We start from the raw sequence: 21,843 nt of genomic DNA, 5'->3' as shown, positions 1-21,843 counted from the left end.
AAACCATCTGCTAAAGTTTAAATCAGCGATTTTCAACCATTGTGCCACAAGGGGCACACTGGTGTGTTGCAAGAATTTAAGAATTTTTAGAACGTGCAATACCTGGCTATTTTGTCAGGGGCACTGACCTCTCTTCCCTTAGATTGTCAAGTTAAAAAATGACAATAGCCACACAACAATAGCCAACGGTGTGAATTAATCAAAATTATATCTACATTTTTGTCAGATCGGCAAAAAATCTATTTTTTGGTGTGCCACAGAATTTTAGTAATTAGTTTATGTGTGCCTTGAGATGAAAAAGATGGAAAATCGCTGGTTTAAATGATTATTACAACCTCTATTTGTTTGTTTGTTCTTTCAGGTGATATCAAGATTATCAAACAAATCTACAGTCTCACAGGTATGGCTTTTGCCAAAAAGAAAAATATGTACATTAAATCTGTAGGATTTCGAATAAATCTGTATCCTCTTGAGGGTTTTATTAATTTATTTTTGACCTTCCTTAATACACTGCTCAATGTGAGATATGGTGACTGACTTTCTTGATTTGGGGAGGAGAGAACTAATGAAACTCATATCTCTATTTAATGGTTTTATTGTTATCGTTGAAAAGCACAATATCAGCAAAACCTGACAAAATAAGCAAAGTCCTGAGGTGTTGATCTGAGTGGTACTTCCACTGTGTTTAAAATTAGTAGCCAGATCTCTCTCTTGTAAACACCCAACTGATGGTACAACATGATTATCCATAATGTAAAAATTATGGTTCATAGGTATTTTGGAAGTAGTTTCACTTGATCTCTTAAGACAGTCCCAACTTTTTAAGAATCTTGTCATTTCATAGAAAACTTTTCCAAGGAACAGTGATTTGTCAGATGTACTATCTAGATTTTTAAGATCAAATAGAAACATAGATACAGAGAACACAGTGATGGTTGCCAGAAGGGAGGGAATCAGGGGAACCAGGTGAAAAAGGTAAGGGGTTGAGAAGTACAGATTGGGAGTTACAAAATGGTCACAGGGATGTGAAAGTCAACACCCAGGAAACAGAGTCAACAATATTGTAATAATTATGTATGGTGCCAGTTGGGTACTGAAAATATCAGGGGGAACATCTCGTAAAGTATATGATTTTCTAACCACTCTGCTGTACATCTGAAACTAATACAAAATAATGTTGAATGTATACTGTAATTGAAAAAATGTAAACAATAATAATCCTATGACAGCACCCTTATAAAGAGCTCCTTTTATCTTTGAAGCAGAACCCAACTTTTACACACATGCACACACACACACACACACACAAGGCACACAAACACATCCAATCACATAACACATTAAAAAGACATTGATAACTAACTGAAGATGGAGGGAACAGGGTTCACTTTTAATACCACTGAGAAACTCCTGAAAAGATCTTAAAACACCTCAATGCCCTCAACCAAGTTTCTCTCAGGCACTAGTCTTTTTTTTCTCTCGTCTCTGTAAAATCCCTCTTCAGGAATGAGCCAAATAGTCATTATGTTTAACTCTTCTCAATAGGTTGCCTTTCCTCCCTCCTACACCCCTTTTTCTCTCAGACTTTTCTTATATTCTTTTCTCATGAAGAGACATTTAGCCTTCTTCTGGATTTTCCAACTTGAATTTCTCACTCCTTTCTAGCACTCTAAAAATGAACATTCATCCCAAGAATACATCCTTCAAAAAACAAAAAGTCCTTCTGTATAATTTAGACTGAAGTTCATTTGCAAGATTAAAAACACCAAAATAACAGGGTCTCAGGACAATAGGTATCTATTTCTTCGCCCAGACAAAGCCAGGGGTGGGCACTGTTAACAGTGTGTCATTAGGGTCTCAAGCTTCCTTCTTTTGGTCTCATTATCCTCAATGTATGGCCTCATTCTTTAAGATTTTCTCATTTTCTGAGATGGCCACTGGTGATCCATTCATTTCATCAATATTTCAGACTAAAAATTAAAGAAATGTGAAAGAGCCAGATAGAGGCTCCCCTCTTTCTAGAAGCCTTCCTAAAAGTTCCCTAGAAACTGTTTACTTACCTGCTATCATCCCAAAACTTAGTCTCATAACCAAACCAGTGGCAAGGGAAACTGAAAAGTGTGGTCTTTGGGCACAATGCATTGCTAAGAGTTCTGTTAACTAAGAGCAAAGGGAAAGCTATGTCAAAAGAGGTGACCAGTACTAGCACCTGCCCTGATGCAAATGTTGTTTCTATTTTCTTCATGATTCTTATCATCAACACAAGGGCACGCATTTATTAAGCACTTGCAATGCATATTGCTAAGAATTTAAATTTCAATATCTAGTGTCTGATTTTTTTTCTCATGCCATTACCAATTTATAGGTTAGGAAACAAAGACTTTAAACAATTATATTACTTGACCGAAGTCATAGGTAATAAGTCACAGGTTATAGGTAGAAGTCCTAGGACTTCTGGGACTGTGCAAAGTCCATGCATCCAATCACTGGACTTTACTCTGCTTTCCCTTCAGTCAAAATCAGTTCAACTGAATCTAGTTGTTTTTGAATCTGAAATGACTATCCCAGCAAAACGTCATGAAAGAAAGTAGAGATTCTTTTGACTATGGGTAAAAAACCTCAGTGCCCTCTTGGAAACATTTGTTAGAAAAAATGAAGGGATGGGTGGGTCAGAAAAGATGAAAGAGATCTATAGTTGAACTTTACAGCAGTGTATACTCAGGTGAACCCAGCTATACAAAAAGGGTTTCTAGATACATGGCCTGAAGAAAGTAACTGGTACTCCTGCAGAGAGACTGGATGTGAGGCTAGGTGTTTAACAATCTAATAACATTGGGTCCTGTCTGCAATGATGGTAGGTGGGATCATTAATTCTTGGTATAAGTAATGTCAGTTGCCTGATCACAAGACTCAGTATCCAGGCAACTTTTTGAAGGTGTCAAGGCTCTATGACAAAATGGAAGAATGAAATGTAAACAAATATGTAGAAGATCAAACGCTATAGTTATTAGTCAGACAATTCTAGGAGAGCCAATGGAGCCTTCTCGAAACAAAGGAATAATTAAATTGCCAATGCAAATGTAAACCGAAGTCCAATTAGAGAATGTACTCATTGTTTTCCATTCCTTTGATAAGTTTGCCCTGTTTGTGTCTTTAGCTGGGTGAGCTAAATTTTCTATTTGACAAAGCTAGTACACAGACATTCTCCTGCAATTCATGTGAATCTTTTGTTGAAAGCACAGCATTTTTTTAATGCTGTGAAAAACAAAAAACAAACAAATAAAAGCAAAACTAAGACTAATCCAATAAATAACTATGACTTTGTCATTAATTAAAATAATGATATCTAGTTGGAAACATGAGTCTCATAATGCCATATTTTCAAGAAATTTTGAGTCATTAAGAATAAAATAACAAAAAGTCATCAATAAACTGACCATTTCACTTAGCAGTTGGGATTTAAACTGAATGGGCTATTGCCTTTTTGATATATATATTTATTTTTGATATATATATATTATGTATAGATCATATATATCATTATAACATAGTAAAATCTATATATGTCAATGAATCAAGTATTTGTTGAGATGAATAACAATGAGAGGTCATGAAATTTAAATAGTACTCATATGTCTTTTCAGTTTATCTCATTTTTATTAATTATTGATGGACAAGTATAAGTGATTTTATCTTCAAAAGAAACTGAGGCACCAGAAAATGAATTGAGCTTTTGGAGCAGGGATTCCATGTCTGGGGCAGAGCAAGAAACATATATTCTCACAGCGACTCTGTTGGGGACCACTAGCTTAGTCTTTGCTGCCCTCTTTGCCCTGCCCCTCCACCATCCCTCAGTTGTCCTTTCCCACTCTCTCCATTCCTTCTTCATAGCCTATAAGATTGAATCACCCCAGTTAAGAGTCCAGTGGTTCTAGGATGAGGCTTGGCAAGACTTTCTCTTCCCTTTCCCAAGGACCTTCACGGGGAGCAGATTGAATGGTTTTTTCCCATTTCCCTCCGACCAATTCATGAACAAAAGGAGAGGAAACAGAGTAGCTGAGGGTACTGTTGGTCTTCTTCCAACTATGTGATCTAAACTAAGAAAGATTTTTATTCTCAATGATCTTATAACTTTGCTAGTTGATCTCCACTTAAAGATCTACTGAAAACTCTCTAAATTTAAAATAACAAGACCTAAGAGCTTCCAGTAAAATTGAAAAGTTATTTATTCTTAAAAGCATGCCATTATATACTATTACAAATGGGAGGCTGATTAAAAGCTAGATGCCAACTTGGTAAAATACACCTTTCACACAGCTCCTTACCAAAAGGGGTTAAAAGACCAAAAAGAAGGGTTGGTGAGCCAATACCGGGAAGCAGAGAGGGTACACCAACCTGGGGAAGATCAGAAATGGGGAGACTTTTAACACCTGAATAACTAACAGCAAAATCTTGTTAGTCTTCAGTTTTGATGAGAAATAAGTCTCTAAAAGATTGGACTCTGTTATGATAAGACCTCCAGCATGAATGATACACCTCGCAAGAGGTCCTTGCAATCCGTACTAATCTGTATTATCCACTGATTTAGTCAGAGCCCAAGGGAAATGGCAGCATCAACAAGAAACTCCCATCCATTACGGAAGATGAGGAAGAGGAGGAGGAGGGGGAAGAAGAGGAGACAGCCTCCTTGTCTCCCATCTACACAAGGGGATCCTCCTCTTCGCGGAGCAAGAAGGTTGGAAGCAATAAAAGCTATCTAGCTTTAAGCTTGAAGCAGTTGGCCTCAGGAACAGTGCCATTTCACTCACCTATCAGAGTCTCCAGTTCAAATTCCCCCAAAACCAAACAGGAAACTGACCCCCCTAACCATGATAAAAGGAAAGAGAAGAACTTGAAATTGCAGCTTTCAACTTTGAATAGTGCTGTACCCCCAGACCTCAGTCCAAGGTAAGAATTCACATCATCTCATTCTTTTCCAAGTGACAATGGCTGCCTTTTATTCAGACCAGTACCTGGCTAATAAATTATTCAGCCTTCTGGGCCTTTTTACTGCACAGGTCTAGCCCAGATTCTTCAGCTTCCCTGAATTTTGTGGGTAATATTTGCTTCTGTGTGGAGATATGTGCAGTATGATAATAAACAGTTTTAATCGGAGTCTCAAAAGGACTCATTAAATGTTCAGAATTCCTCCTCAGTCCCCCTCATCCAGTCAGCTCTATCTATTTTTATAAACATATATTTCAACACTGTAATTTTATCATTTATAAATTTAAATGAAAATAAGAGCTGAAACAAAGTCCACAGACGTTATTCCTTTAATACCTGATCTTATCAAAAGTGTATGGAGCAATCAGTTGAAATTATGAAAAAAATGAAGTGTCACTTTTTATGTTCCATACTATTTGCTTCAACATGATAGACGACTGAAGCTTAGTTTTATTTCTGGCCTTTTCAGTAGGTAATATGCATTGCTCTATTTTTTTTTTTTTTTCTGAAGCTGGAAACGGGGAGAGACAGTCAGACAGACTCCCGCATGCGCCCGACCGGGATCCACCTGGCACACCCACCAGGGGCGACACTCTGCCCACCAGGGGGCGATGCTCTGCCTCTCCGGGGCGTCGCTCTGCTGCGACCAGAGCCACTCTAGCGCCTGGGGCAGAGGCCAAGGAGCCATCCCCAGCGCCCGGGCCATCTTTGCTCCAACGGAGCCTTGGCTGCGGGAGCGGAAGAGAGAGACAGAGAGGAAGGAGGGGGGGTGGAGAAGCAAATGGGCGCTTCTCCTATGTGCCCTGGCCGGGAATCGAACCCGGGTCCCCCGCACGCCAGGCCGACGCTCTACCGCTGAGCCAACCGGCCAGGGCCTGCATTGCTCTATTTTTAATTTTCTTTAAAAATTCACTTTAGGATCGACTGAAGGTAATTGGGAGGGTGAAGAATTCTGACTCAGAAAACAAAAGTATTCTATGGCACATAAAAGCAATAGCAGAAATCACATGACTACAGAATAATAAATAGAAACAAGAAAAAATACATTGAATGCTTTCTATTATCCATGTACTCCACTGGGTGATTTCACGTTCATTATTGCATCTAGCCCTTTCAGGAATCCTATAAGGTAGTTCATATGACCTCTACTATAAAGAGGTAAGAAGTGAAACTTGAAAGTTAATTATTTTGTCCAAAAATCCCAGAAATTAAGTTCTGAAATCTGAATTCAAATTTTGTTTTCCTAGTGTAAGGTAAGTGATCTTTCTAAACATAATATATTTGATTATCGCTTTGAAGAACACAATTTGTATTGGCCTGTGGTAGCACAGTGAATACTGTTGATCTGGAATGCCAAGGTTGCTGGTTCAAAACCCCAGGCTTAGCCCTGGCCGGTTGGCTCAGTGGTAGAGCATTGGCCTGGTGTGCAGGAATCCCGGGTTCAATTCCTAGCCAGGCCACACAGGAGAGGTGCCCATCTGCTTCTCTACCCCTTCCCCTCTCCTTCCTCTCTGTCTCTCTCTTCCCCTCCCGCAGCCAGGGCTCCATTGGAGCAGAGTTGTCCCGGGCACTGAGGACGGCTCTGTGGCCTCTGCCTCAGGTGCTAGAATGGCTCTGGTTGCGACAGAGCGACGCCCCAGATGGGCAGAGCTTCGCCCCCTGGTGGGCATGCCAGGTGGATCCCGATCAGGCGCATGTGGGAGTCTATCTGACTGCCTCCCCATTTCCAACGTCAGAAAAATACAAAACAAAAAAACCCAGGCTTGCCTATTCAAGGCACATATGGGCATTGATGCTTCCTGCTCCGCCCCTTTGCTCTCTCTCTCCTCTCTAAAATGAATTAAAAAAAAGAAAAAAAAGAACACAATTTATCCATTTAGAGAGAATATTACGGAAAATTAGTAAAACAGGTGGACCTTAAATGTTCAGCAATTCAATTGGAGGTAATAAAGTCAAAATTGCTTAACTCTTTTTTTTCTAAATCTTTAATAAAATGAAAAATAAATTTTAAGTAGGAGGAAATGTATCAGAGCTGGAAACTAAATATTTATACACAATTCATTCTACAATAGAAAAATAATCCATTTTCTTTTAAATACACAAAAGAATTTGAAGACATACTTTAAAATGCTAATAGAAGTGACAGATTACAGGTGATTTTCATTTTCTGATTTTTGTTACCTTTATGTTTAAATTTTCTACAATAAACTTGGATTTTTTCTTAAATAAGGAGGGGTTAGATGTTATTGTTAAGCAAAAAATAGTAGTTAAGTCCTAAAAGTAATTTAAATATAATTTTTTAATTTTCACTTTAGAGTTTTGTCCAAGTTCAGAGTGAAGATGTCATCAAAGTTATTTTTGTGATTCTATACACATTAGGTTAAAGCATTTTAATTCTAGATAGTCATAATTTACATAACACATATTTAGAGAAGAGGACTTCTGTAGCCTAAGGTTTGGAATCTGAGAATAAATAAGATTCTATATAACATCACTGTCCAATAAAATATAAGGTCTACCAGAAAGTTCTGTTCATTGTTGGAATAAAACAAAATACAAATTTTTCTTACCGTCAATAAATTTTATTAAATAATATAATTGCCATTATTACTAATGATTTCTTGCCAGTGTGAGGGCAATTTGTATATCCCATTTTTGAAAAATGTTTTATCTTTTGATGCGAAAAATTGAACCAGTGCTTGTTTGATATCTTCTTCATTTTTGAATTTTTTTCCCTTCAAAAAATTTTGTAAGGACAAAAACAAGTGATAGTCGGAGGGTGCTAAGTCCGGGGAATATGGTGGATGCGACAGACATGCTTCTGTAGCATTTCTTCCTTGTTGAAATTCGTAAAAATTACAGTGGCGTAAATGAACTTTATCAGAAGCTATGGGTACACTATGGCTTCACACATAAGTCTAACGTGAATCAACTTTGTTTTAGTTAATTTGCTATGTCAGTATGTATACATTAAGTGATAAAAATAGAGAGGCACACATGCGCCAAATAAACGTGATTATGTGTCGAAATTTGCTGTGATAGAAACGAACAGAACTTTCCAGTAGACCTTATACAATGTGATCAAAAAGTGTGAGCCACATACATAATTTTAAATTTTCTTGTAGCTGTATTTTCAAGTAAAATAAAAACCATATAAAATTAATTTGAATATATTTTATTTAACTCAATATGCCCCCAAATATATTATCATTTCAAATGTAAATATAAAAATTACTAATAAAATAATTTTTTTTACTAAAATCTTCAAAATCCAATGTGTATTTGATACTTCCAGCACATCTCAATGTGTACTAGCCACATTTCAGGTGGTCAATAGTCTCATAAGATTGTCTACCATATTGAATAGCACAGCTCTTAAGTATATAGAATTTAGAAATTTAACACAGTGTTTTTAAGTCTTGTAGAAATTTTGGAACACATGAATGTAAATTCAAAATTAATCAATTTTCTTTATTTTAAACAGAATTGTCGATGGAATTGAAGATGGAAACAAAGGTGAAGAAAGCCAGACTTTTGATTTTGGTTCTGAACGAATCAGGCCAGAACCCAGAATCTCCCCTCCTCTTGGAGGTAAGGATATTCAGCCTTCTCTCAAGTCACAATATTTTTTTTAACTTCTAATGTTTGGCATAGGCACTATTTTGCCTTCCCACTCTCAGAATATTCTCCATGTGGTAGAATTTACCAATGTCATGGAATAATTTGACTTGAGTCTGTGTTCTCTCCAAGTTTTTAAAATATCATTTGTAACTATCTATGTCCAGAACAGATGCCTTGCCATTTATCAGCCCAGGTGACGGGTATGTTAGGAGACTCAAAGTTCTGCTGTTCATCAGAGGGTGACCATGTTTTTCTATTACAAATTCAATCTCATCTACAGAAACACTGCCCCAAAGTAATGCTGTTTTGGTTGTGCACTGTAAGAACACTGACTATATTTAACTAATTTATTTGGTGAGAGATTACATACTTGAATTTTTTCAGAGCATAAACAACTTCAGAAGTATGTAAAATGTTAGGGGTGATTGAAAACTATATGAAGCACTCCCCTCTGAAGATGGTGAAATAATGTAAGAGTAGCCCCAAACCTAGCTCAGACTCCAATCTCTCTTCTTTTCATTCTTGAGTTCATTGTCCATAAAAAGGACCCTGCCAATATGATAAAGGCCAGAAATGACAAATAAATTATAAAGACACCCCTGTAGTTAATAAACAGAGAACAGTGAAGAAGTATTAAATAGGCATAAACTATCCATAACAATTACCAGCAAACGCCTGACCAGGTGGTGGCGCAGTGGATAGAGCGTCGGACTGGGATGCGGAAGACCTCAAGGTTGCCAGCTTGAGCACGGGCTCATCTGGTTTGAGCAAAGCTCACCAGCTTGGACCCAAGGTCGCTGGCTTGAGCAAGGGGTTACTCGGTCTGCTGAAGCCCCACGGTCAAGGCACATATGATAAAGCAATCAATGAACAACTAAGGTGTCGCAACGAAAAACTGATGATTGATGCTTCTCATCTCTCTCCATTCCTGTCTGTCTGTCCCTATCTATCCCTCTCTCTGACTCTTTCTCTGTCTCTGTAAAATAAATAAATAAAAATTAAAAAAAACAAAAACAAAAACAATTACCAGCAAACTACTAGGTGTGAGGCCTGCAATCCCCTGCCAACATTCTCCTCTCCTTCCCGCCTAACTCTGAGATCCTTGTGTCAGGATCTTTTGCTAATTAATAAATCCCCCCATGGACAAAGCCAAGCCTAAGAAGGACTTTTAAATGTACAGTTCTGAGGCTGCCTTCATTGATAGAATAACAGTGTTCCATCTCAATCAACAAGCCTTTTTCTCAACACTTATCATCTCCTGGGGAAATGGGAGGGTCCTGTAAGTCTAGCTGATGGGGGGGGGGGTGAGTGAATTGGGGGGCAGGGAGACAAGGAGTGCAGATGTCAGTCTGCAATTCCAATTAATTTATCCCTTTGACTCACATGTGCTGATATTACCCTGCTTAGGGCAAGGGGCATGGAAATCATAGTGACAGTCAGGTGGGAGTATTTGCTATGAAAGCTGGTGGTGCGACCCAGTTGGAAGTTTTCTTTATTGACTCATCTGGGTCTGGAGATGGTGCACAGAGCCTCACCATGTCTATCTACCGCTTTCTGGTCCCACCAGTCTCTTAGCTTCCTCTTCTCCTTTTTCCCATCATCTGTCCCTATACTCATTCATTCAAGCAACACATTTTCTTAACTCTATCTCCTAAATATCTCTCAGCTATTAAACTATCTTTATTGCCTCCACCCTCCTCCTTGCCACTTTCATCCCGGGCCTGCATTCCTACCAAAGCCTCTTCTCTGTTCTCTTTTCTCCACATCGAGTGAACATTTTTAAAAACATAAATTTATACTTATTACTCTACTCCTATACTTAAAACCCTGAAAGGCTCCCTGTTTCTTTTAGTATGAAATCCAAGCCTATTGCATAAATACTTTTCAACTGTCTCTTTTCCCTGCTAGACTCTAAGCTTCATGAAGGTCAATTACATTTTATTTATTCGTTGCTATCTCCTCTAGAGGAGGTCTAGCCGGTTGTATATGGTCTCTAATCATTCATTCATTGTGAATAGATTAGCTTTGCCAAGTATCTCTGCAAAATGAGTTCTTACTACTCTGCCACTTCTGCTTGTTTTGAATGAATTTTTCTCCCACAAACAAGTTTTCTACATATAATTGACCAGAATTAGGATATTAGAATGATCATATCATGATAGACAGATATTGCAGCTAGCAATCATTCATCTGTACTTTTGTCCCTGACAGAAATAAATGCATGTGGAAGATTAAGGTAGAGAAAAAGTGGAGATGAGAGAACCAGGAAATGGGAGAAATCTTTTAGAGCGACACAGGAGCCGGCAAACCTGCAGTGGAGATTAGCACCTGACGTAGAGGTGGGAGGAACGTGCTCACACGGGCACAGAAATCAATATTCAGAAAAAAAGAGAGGAAGAAAAGAACATCTTTTTTTTAATGGCTTGGGCACTGGCTGTAATATATATTTAGAGAATTATCAAAGAAGAGAAAATGTGACATCTTGGAACATGATGGTGATTGTTTTCAGATGAAGGAGAGATTTGCCATGTTCACAGTCAGTCAGTGTGGTCACAGTCACCACCACAATGTGTGCCTAGTTCCAAAGAGTACATCATGTGCCATCGGAGAATTCAACGTTTGTCCAGTTTCAGAGAGACAGGAGCTACAGTGCACAAACATCAGGGAACTTGACAGGCAGTCGCTCGGGCTTCCTTCCCTATTTCTATTGCGCCACTTCTCAAATGTGAGGTGATTCCTAAAGGACTCATTCTGTGTGTGTGTGTGCGTGTCACTTTCCAGACCCAGAGATTGGAGCTGCTGTTCTCTTCATCAAAGCAGAGGAGACCAAGCAGCAGATAAAGAAACTCAACAGTGAGGTATGGAGCTCTCTCTGTCTTTGGTCATGCTGTAGCGGTAAGAAGAGGTTTAAATCCTAGTTACCAGCAGAAACAGTCTAATATAGTAATTACAAGTATGTGCTCTGCTGTCAGAGCACCATGGATGAACTTTCATTAACCCTCATATGAATTATGTAACTTTGGATAAGTCACTTACCCTCTCTAAAGCTGTTTCCCCCTGTGTAGAATAGTAATTATGCCTACCTGTTGTCCATTGCGGAGATAATCTAGGTAAATCATTTAGCATAAAGCCAGCACTTAATAAGTGGTAATTGTTATAATTAGCATATTAAATGTATTGATATTAGATTTAATTGGTGCTTTTCACTTTTTTCATTTACTTTAATTTTTTTTTTTTCTTTCCATTTTTCTGAAGCTGGAAACAGGGAGAGACAGTCAGACAGACTCCCACATGCTCCCGACCGGGATCTACCCGGCACGCCCTCCATGGGGTTATGCTGTGCCCACCAGGGGGCGATGCTCTGCCCATCCTGGGCGTCGCCATGTTGTGACCAGAGCCACTCTAGTGCCTGGGGCAGAGGCCACAGAGCCATCCCCAGCGCCCGGGCCATCTCTGCTCCAATGGAGCCTTGGCTGCAGGAGGGGAAGAGAGAGACAGAGAGGAAAGCGCGGCGGAGGGGTGGAGAAGCAAATGGGCGCTTCTCCTGTGTGCCCTGGCCGGGAATCGAACCCAGGTCCTCCGCACGCTAGGCCGACGCTCTACCGCTGAGCCAACCGGCCAGGGCCTACTTTAATTTTTAATGGGTTAAAGCAAGGTCATTAGTCCACAGATAAATTAAAAGCAATGAGTCAGAACAATCAAATGGCCTTAAAGTTTGTTCCTTTCTCCAACACACATTTGCTGTGCAACTTTGAGCAATTTACCTCTGTGAATCTTACCATCTATCTGTGTAAAATAAGGTAATTTTTAAAACAACCTTATTGACATATATTTTAAAAAACGTAACATTCAACCATTTCAAGTGTACAAGTCAATGATTTTTAGCAACTTTATTGAGTGAGTCAACCTATACCATAAATTAGTTTTAAAATACTTTTAACCCTTCCACAAGATCTCACACTCATTTATAATTAACCCTTGTTCCCACATCCAGCCCTAGGCAACCACATATCTATTTTCTGGACATTCTGTATAAATAGAGAAGGTGATTTCTGAATTACTGTCTTAATTTATGCCCCCTTCCCAGATAAAATAAAATTTGGAAAAGAAAAAAAAACAATAGGTTTTTAGACAATTATTTGGGTGCAATTAGTGTACTTGGGAAACAATCCAGAAATCAAGATAAAAGAATAGAAAAATAAATCAGAAAAGAAAGGGAGGCATAAAACTAGGATGTGTTGATGAGATAATTAACTTTGTGGGCATCTGGCACTTAGCTGTGCTGAGGACTACTGAAAGACCGACAGACACTAGGACAGCTCAAAACTGTCTCACCATGAGGCAGGGAAAGGTGGTTCCTGAGGGACTGACTCTCCATTCAGGCCTAACTGCAGAGGATCTTAGGCAGACTCCTCAGACAGGAATACTTGATGACCGTCAGGATGGACCTAGAACAAAGACATGTGAGCAGGCACAGACACTGTAATAGAATTCCATTCTAGCACTAAAGTTTTAGACCATCTGATGAGATCTTAGCAGAGAATAGAACCAATTAATGATATTAATGAGATTTCAGAGAAATGAAATTCATATCATTATAATCAGTTTCCAATTATCTATAATAATGGAAAACTGTATAGCTTGTTATGAAGTTCAAACTTGTACAAGTTTCCTTAAACTTGTATTTCTTCAATTTAGTGAAGGTTCATGTTTTCCTGCCATCTTTTCTTCTGAGCCTGTACTCTCTGACAGTGAGATTGTTGCTACCGAGAAGTCGGATGGCCAAAGGGCAGACTAACAAGACAGGAACTATCCAAGTGAGAAAAACTAACTGGATTGAAAGTTCTTAAGCCACAAGGACGTGGCCATACATTGGGTCACCCAAACAACTTCTTGTTAAAAATGAACCCCCAAAACTAAACAAACTAAACACCTTGTTGGAGAACTGGACGTTAACCTTCTATTAAACAATTTTATTTTAGATACTGTTCTCGACTAAAACCATCCATTAATAATACCATTTGAATTATTTTCCTTCTCATTTGAGAAGATCATTAAGTGGTGTTAAGAACTAATTGACCAAAATCTTAACTCAAACACTGAAGTTAGTAATTATTCTAGAAAAAAATAATAATAAATATGTTTATATCTTCACCTTTTGAAAGAGAGATCATTGTTCCAAGTTACAGCTGTAAATCTATGTGCTATTTGATTTTCCTCTGACAGTGTGAGCCAGTGGTAGATGTGTTAAAACAAATAACTTGAAAAATAAAATTTTTCCCCAGTGTGATTCTTTATTCGACATAGCTTTTCCAGTGAGATGATGGCAATCTTTTTATCTTGTCATATATTGAAATAAAAAGAGCAAGATAAAATATCAATGGTCCAATTTTCCTTCTCAAAAGGATTAGTTTTTTCTTTATAGGAAATATCTGATTTCTTCACGGTTGAAGCTTAAGTAAAAAAAATCTTATCTGTTACACATAATTTTATTATACACAGTCTTGAACCTTTGGGTAGTGCATAAAAACCCACTAAGACAGGCAGAATAAAAATACAAATTGGCTTCAAATTGTAAAATCTGTCTCCTTATTAAAACCTCCTACTTGTTTTTTCCTCAACTTTCCTACAAAGTAATGTTGTTTATGTAGAGGAAAACTCCAAGCCTAGTTTTTTCATTCCACCTATTTTCAGCTGCTTCCATGTGTGATCATTTAATTGCTCTCTTCTTTGTTTATTCTAGTCTTTGTTTAGGAGTAAGCAAGAAAATAAATGGTAATAAATGTGACATGTACTACTGCATGACAGTAACCCTGCGGCCAAAAGGCCAATCCCTAATTTCCATGAGGTATGTTGAGCACTCACCAAAGCTGAGAACATTGCAGAGACCCCATTTAGATATTTGCTAAACCTCTAAGGTGTAACGAACACGTTCACTGATATAGAGATTGCAAAATCAGCTGGTTAAACACAGAACAAAAATCAAAAAAGGAATAATATTGGTAATAACCTACATTCACAGAACAGTTAAAGACATTTTTTAAAATGTAGGGCAGTTGCTAACATGAGAACACTTCTGAAAACATTGCCATTGCTTTACAACAGAGGGAAAAAAAATAGTGCCATTCTAAGGAAATTGTTTAAAAGTAACAACAAAACATCACTGTAGGGGTTATGGGCTGTGTAGGTCAAATGCTCTATTTCTGAAAAGGTTTGTAGGTAAGGGTTAGAGTGTTTCCTCGTTTCTGAAATCTGGCTGACCCAGAAAGACACTATGGCAAAGCCGACCAAGGGAACCTGCCGGGCTTTGCCACCGCAGGCACAAGGCACGAAACACATCAAGGAAAGAAACAAGCTTTGGAGAGAGACAGATGTTTACATCCCTAGTCATAAAGTTAACTCTGTGACTTCAGCAAAGTGTTCACCCTTCCCCTGAGTTCAGAGTTCTCCTCTATTAAACAGTAAAAATAAAATCTAAAAAAGTACTAGAGGATTGTTATGAGAACTTCATTCCAAATGTAAAGCACTGAGCGTGATGCCCTCCCTAAGAGGTCAAAAGCTCATTCCCTCCTCATACAAAATTATTCTGCTGTTCAACAAAAGATGACCTTCCTCCCCACCCTGGCCCCCACCTGCGTCTACCTAACAGTACCCAGGGCAGAGTAATAGGATAGAGAGAATTAGTCAGTGCCTATGGAATAAAATGAAAACGAATGGACTTAAGAGAAATGTATTAGACCATGAAAATAACTACTTTCACCTATGACTTTTCTTTTGCTACTGAAAACATAATGCAAAATTAGAATCAAGATGGATAGAGCAAATTGTTCATATTTCAATGCATTTTATTTTAGCTAAATAATTTGATGTAGTGCTGTCATTGCATTAATGTAAAGAATGTTTATTCTGTAAGATTTATAAATTTAAAGATAAAGAGACATAGTATGCCAGTTTAACAATGCTTATCATTGCCTGCCTTTACACTAAACATATAAATGGCAAAATGATGATAAAACTAGGCAGGAAAAAAAAAATCTGCCAAGCTTAATGAAAAAAGAATCATAGCCAAATCTTTATTTTTGAAATGAGAGGATGCAGGTAGCTTGTTAAATCAGCCTGGTTTATCAAAGTGCACTTTGGCTCGAATGTTCTGATTGCCATTTTTTAGCATTTTATTTTGAATGTACATAAAAGAGCCAGTTATTATTAGGTCATTTTAATCTACCTTGAGTTTGAAATATATTTAGGAGAATGAAATATGTATGTAACATGCCTATACAAACAAACAAAAAAATAAGTGAGTTTTATAGAAACAACAATGTATATTGACATTTTTTAGAGGGAAGTCTGGCTTATACTACTTACTAACTCCTTTTTAAAAAACAACTTTATTGAGACATAATTAACAAGTCATATAATTCATCCAAATTGTATACAAAGTATACTATTTGAAGGCTTTGTGATATTCATGGGGTTGTATATCCATCACCACAATCAGTTGTAGAACATTTGCTTACCATTAGCATAGTACAGACGACATGGGAAAGCACTGGGCATCTTTCAAACGTGATCTACTGTATTTCCCCATGTATAAGATGCTTCCATGTATAAGACGCACCTTAATTTTGGAGCCTGAAATTTTGGGGAAAAAAATGTATTACATAAAGTTATTGTACTCAAGTTTTATTCATCATAAGATTCATAAAACTCCTCATCACTGTCAAAACTCCCATCCATTAGCTTGTCCTCATCTGTGTCTGATGACAAATCACTGTCCTCATATATTGCCTCATCCTCAGTTCCATCTGTGGCATTTGAAATGCCACAACCACTGTATAAGATGCACCCAGTGTTTAGCCCCCAAATGTTTTGGAAAAGGTGCATCTTATACATGGGGAAATACGGTAACACCCCTATCTTCCTTTCTGGTTTGTGGTACTCTGAATCACTGCTTGGTTTTGCCCCATTTTACATACCAGGAATTTATTCACTTTTATATTTCAGGTTCTTTCTTCACATTCCCATAAAGTTCTTGATTTTTTTTTTTTTTTGTAACTGCTTACAGTTTACTTCAAGTACAAAGAATCGGCTCATACAATTATAGAGTCTGAGGAGTTACCAGATTTGCATTTGGCAAGCTGGAGACTCAAGAGAGCCAATAGTGTAGTTCCAGTTCAAATACAAAAGTCTGAGAACCACGAGAGTCACTAGTAAAGTTCCAGTTCAAAAGTTAGTAGGCTTTGCCTGACCTGCGGTGGCGCAGTGGATAAAGCGTTGACCTGGAACACTGAGGTCTCCAGTTCAAAACCCCTGGCTTGCCTGGTCCAGTCACATATGGGAGTTGATGCTTCCTGTTTCTCCTACCCTTCTCTCTCTCTCTCTCTCTCTCTCTCTCTCTCTCTCTCCTCCCTCTCTAAAAAATGAATAAATTTTTTAAAATTAAAAAAAAAAAGAAGTTAGTAGGCTCAAGGTCAAAGAAGAGTTGATGTTTTTCAGTCTGAATCAGAAAGCGGAAGACGACTCCCAACTTAACAATAAGGCAGGAGATTCTGTCAGCCTGATTGTTCTATTCAGGCCTTCAGGTAATTGGATAAGGCCCACCCCCATTAGGGAGGGGACTGCTTTACTCAGTGTACTGATTCCAATGTTAATGTCATCCAGAAATAGCTTCACAAACACCATCCCAGAATCATGTCCCCATGGCCCAATCAGGTTAACAAATTGACAAATAAAATTAACCATCACATCCATCAACTGCCTTCACTTTGTCAGTCGTGTGGCTTTCTTTCTAGTTTAAGTAATTGGCTTAATCACAGTGTTCAAACTGCTTTTGTGGGAATAATCCTTTCTCGGATTTAACTAAAAAAAAAAAAAATAGATTCCTTTATGGCAAAGATATCATGATTCTTTTTGTGGGACAAAATAAAACATTTTCTCGAACTCCAGAATTCATAGTTATTTCAGTCTTACCCTTTGCAACATAATATTGTAAGTTATACATTTGTGTGATGAGAACCAAAATTTGCAAGCTCCCTATTCTATTTTTGATACCCACTACTTTGTTGAAAGTCTCATCGAGTGGTCTGAAGCCCTTTGTTTCATAGGACACATTAGCTCATTGTTAACTTAAGAGATATGAAAAACCTATCCTATCAACTTGGCCCCTAGTGTGTTAGAGACCAAGCTCTTGTTGCTATTGAGACCAACAGAAAAGCACCTGTTTTTAAGAGATGAATGTGTTTGCATTACATTTTATAATTTCTTCAGAGTCATGTCCTTTAAAAATAGCTATTCCAGCCATTTCCTTATATTCAGACTTTTCTAAGGCTTTACATGATCATTTTACATAGTCACTAAGACTATAAGCCAAATTTCAAACTTTATTTTGTAACCATAAACACCATTTAACTTTTCTTTCCTCATTTTCAACCTCCTCAGAAATGGCTAGTGAATTTTTATGAAACATTAAAGAGTCCTACATTGTCATCGGGTAAATTATACTAAGGTAACAAACTCCAAATCTCATTGTTTAAAATGTATTTCTTATTCAACCAAAATGCCTAACACTGGTCAGCATAAGGGGATACCACCACCTGCAATGGTACCAATTAGCTATGTTCCATTTGAAAGGGGAAGCGTAGGCAATCACTTGGCTCAAAAGATATACACATTGTTTCTGTTTGCAATTTTTTAACAGAACTACTTCCATGGGTATAATTAATTTCAGGAAGCAAGAAAAAGTATAATCTTCTGTGACCCCAGAAGAAATAGAATACTGGAAACTGGCAAACACTAGTAATAGATGTACCAGCACCCAAAAATTTTAACAGGGAAACTGTCTCCTCTTTCACTTTGCTCAAAGCTGTACGCCAAGATATCCCCAATTAAATGTATCATGTAGACATAGATAATGAAATGCCTTCTGCTCAAAAACAGAGAGTAAGAATCTCAGTTGTTTAGGTTATACTTGAGAAAGATGGTAGATTGTTTTATATTTGTATCACTAGATCAGATCAGTGCAGTCGTCGTGACTCAAAGAAATGAAATAGTAATAATGTTTTACTACTTTTCTAAATGGTTATACAATACCAGAATTCTATCAATTTACATAAGGAAATCAACATAAGTAATACTTTATGGTGAAGTTTATTCCTTACTCCTCTGAATTAGTGTTATTGTTATATATTTTTTCTTGACAATTGGTTCTACTGAAACACACATTAGAATTGCTAGACCTTCTCAAGATCTGACTATAGTCTCTTTTTATCCTCATGATGATCATACATTGATCTTGACCATCAATTCTCAAAAGCAAAATATAAACGGAGGCTATACTTTCACTTTTTGACATAGAAAAACAAAATCTATCTAACTGCTGGGAAAACCATTCTGATTTTTTTTCCATTTTAATACCTATATATTAATGATGTTAAATGCTATAGTTTGTGGACACAGGTTTCTAAACAAATATATCAAACTAATGTACAATTTGTAGAATGCTCTTTGGCTATTTTCCAGTTCGCTAGCCTCTATGCATGGGCAGATTTGTAGCTCTCATGAGAGTTTACTGATAAATAATTAATTAATAATAAAGAAAAAAATGAGCATCTCTCAAAGGAAGAAAAAAATGCCACTTAAAGTTTATCCTGTGAAGTGTGGATTTAAAATGCATACAACTTTTGGAGATTAGCTGTTTCTGTCTTCTTTGCTTATGATTTCTTATCTATAGGTTTTTTTTCTCATATTTGAATAGAGAAATTAAATGGATATATCAATAAAACCCTAAGTAGAGACCAATGCTACATTACAAAAGGACAATGTGAGCAGAGTTGAATAAAAGGAGTATTTACTAAAGGAGTATAGTGTAAGAAGGAAACCACAAAGGATGGAAGAGCTTCTCTCACCCTAGGGCTAATAACAACAGAAGTGCACTGCAACTCTTACGTTTGAAGAAGGGGCCAGAATAGAGAGAAAGGTTACAGAATCTTTTTTTTTTCTTTTTTTTGTATTTTTCTGAAGCTGGAAATGGGGAGAGACAGTCAGACTCCCGCATGTGCCCGACGGGGATCCACCCGGCACGCCCACCAGGGGCGAAAGCTCTGCCCACCAGGGGGCAATGTTCTGCCCCTCCGGGGCGTCGCTCTGTCGCAACCAGAGCCACTCCAGCGCCTGGGGCAGAGGCCAAGCAGCCATCCCCAGCGCCCGGGCCATCTTTGCTCCAATGGAGCCTTGGCTGCGGTAGGGGAAGAGAGAGACAGAGAGGAAGGAGGGGAAGGGGTGGAGAAGCAAATGGCCGCTTCTCCTATGTGCCCTGGCCGGGAATCGAACCCAGGTCCCCCACACGCCAGGCCGACGCTCTACCGCTGAGCCAACCGGCCAGGGCCAGGTTACAGAATCTTGAGTCAGAGAAAGCTGTGTGGAGAAGGCTACCTGACAGAGGTTGTAATCTTTTGGTGGGACCTTCTGTGACCTTCTGCCCATCTCAACCCTGCGGGGAAGCAATCAGAGGAACACATAACCTGGCCTCTCTTTCCTCCCTCTCTCCGATTTGTTGATGTTCTGCAATGGCCAAATCCAGGCAGAACCATAGAGCCAATGAACCCGTTGATAAAGTCCATGTGATTCAGCCTCCAAGGAGCAGCGTTGGTTAGTCAGTGGATCTATTCTTGAGACGCAAATGGGAAATAAAAAAATAAGTTCCTAATGTACCCAAACAAATATAGAAAACTCAAATACAATTTAAACAAATAGTTATTAATTGCTTATTGTTAATAATTAGTCAGTTTGGTGTTAATTAGTTATTAGTTTCAGAATAACTGGTTATTTTAAAAATATGAACATAAGTATTACCCCCCCATACCTCCTAAACAGTTTACACAATTATATTTATATTTTTGAATTAATTAATTTTTTAAGTTATCAGGGTTACGTGATTTGCCAAACCACACAGGTTGCACATGTACAACTCAATATAACATCTATACACTGCATTGTACACTCTTGGCCCCAAGCAAAGTCACTTTCCATCCCATTTTCCTCCCCTTTGCCCTCTTCCCTCTATCTCCACCCCCTCCTTTTCCCTCTGGTATTGCCACCCTGTTGTCTGTACCTATGTGTTGTGTGTGTGTGTGTGTGTGTGTGTGTGTGTGTGTGTGTGTGTGTGTAAAAGAAAAAAGAATATACAGTTCTGCCATTTTCTATTCATCACTGTGGAAATTAAGTTCAATAACTGATCCAATCCAACAACTACAGAAGGTTGTTGTTGTTGTTTAATAGGATCTTAGAGTTGAAAGGGATTACAGAGGATTTTTCTTTTTTATCCTCTCCCAGGTACATGAATTTTCCCTTCTTAAAAATGAGAACACTATATATCTTTTAATATGGCATTAATTGCTTTTGTATTAATTCCACCTGCAACCTCCTATGAATTTTTTTAATTCTTCCCTGATAAAGTCCTATTTCCCAGTCCCTTCTCAGAAGTTGGACACTTTGCTTGCTAAACTTGCCATTCAGTATTTGCTTTTTCATAGTTTTATAATGTTTTTATTTTATTCACTTATATTATTTACTTTGTGCACATTTTTTCCTTCCTCAAATACAACACAAGGTTCTTGAGAACTCGGGTTATATCTCCACAACTGCTGTGAATTTCCTCAAAATAATAATGGTAACTCTTATAATTATTTTAAAAATATTCAAACTTTACTGAATGTCCTATATCTCAAGTAACTCAATGTTCAGGACTGGAAAATAAATATACATAATCTTGAGAAGGCTTGGATTTCTTTTTTGTCTTTTTAAGAGAAAACACCTTAGTGTTTTCTAGAGAAATGATGATTGGCATTTCCCATTCACTTGTGTATGATTAGAAATAAACACAATATACATAAATCAATACAAAATTAGTTCAGTTTCCTTCTTGTGCTAATATGACCACATGACAGTATAAAATTTGAAATAATCAACTGCACTAAATAACAGGTAAAAGAATTTATCTGAAATAAATAATTAAGCAAACTCTGCTTAATATTATTGTGCAAGATGGGGCAAAAGTAGATTTATAGTTGTTTGTATAAAAAATAATACAATAATTAATAAATAATAATACAAGAATAAACTGTTTCATATACTCACAACTGTAAACCTACCTTTGCCTCACTGTGTGTGTGTGTGTGTGTGTGTGTATGTGTTTAAATTTTTGGTGTTGTTGTTGTTCAGGGGAGGCAGAAACAGACT

General features: G+C 37.7%; 1 protein-coding gene across 1 annotated transcript in view; it reads left to right on the top strand.

Annotated features, from left to right (window-relative positions):
• The window catches only part of KCNH8 (potassium voltage-gated channel subfamily H member 8), a 330,485-nt gene that overhangs the window by 295,144 nt on the left and 13,498 nt on the right, over nt 1-21,843 (top strand). The window contains exons 12-15 of the mRNA XM_066350928.1: nt 362-400; nt 4,589-4,947; nt 8,471-8,577; nt 11,389-11,465. Of these exons, the coding sequence (XP_066207025.1) occupies nt 362-400; nt 4,589-4,947; nt 8,471-8,577; nt 11,389-11,465 (582 nt within the window). The remainder of the gene's footprint in view (nt 1-361; nt 401-4,588; nt 4,948-8,470; nt 8,578-11,388; nt 11,466-21,843) is intronic.

Source organism: Saccopteryx leptura, chromosome 10, assembly GCF_036850995.1.
Source record: "Saccopteryx leptura isolate mSacLep1 chromosome 10, mSacLep1_pri_phased_curated, whole genome shotgun sequence".
In the NCBI taxonomy this organism is placed as follows: Eukaryota; Metazoa; Chordata; class Mammalia; order Chiroptera; family Emballonuridae; genus Saccopteryx; species Saccopteryx leptura.
Note: the sequence above shows the minus strand (reverse complement) of the source record. Positions and strands in the feature narration are given on the sequence as shown.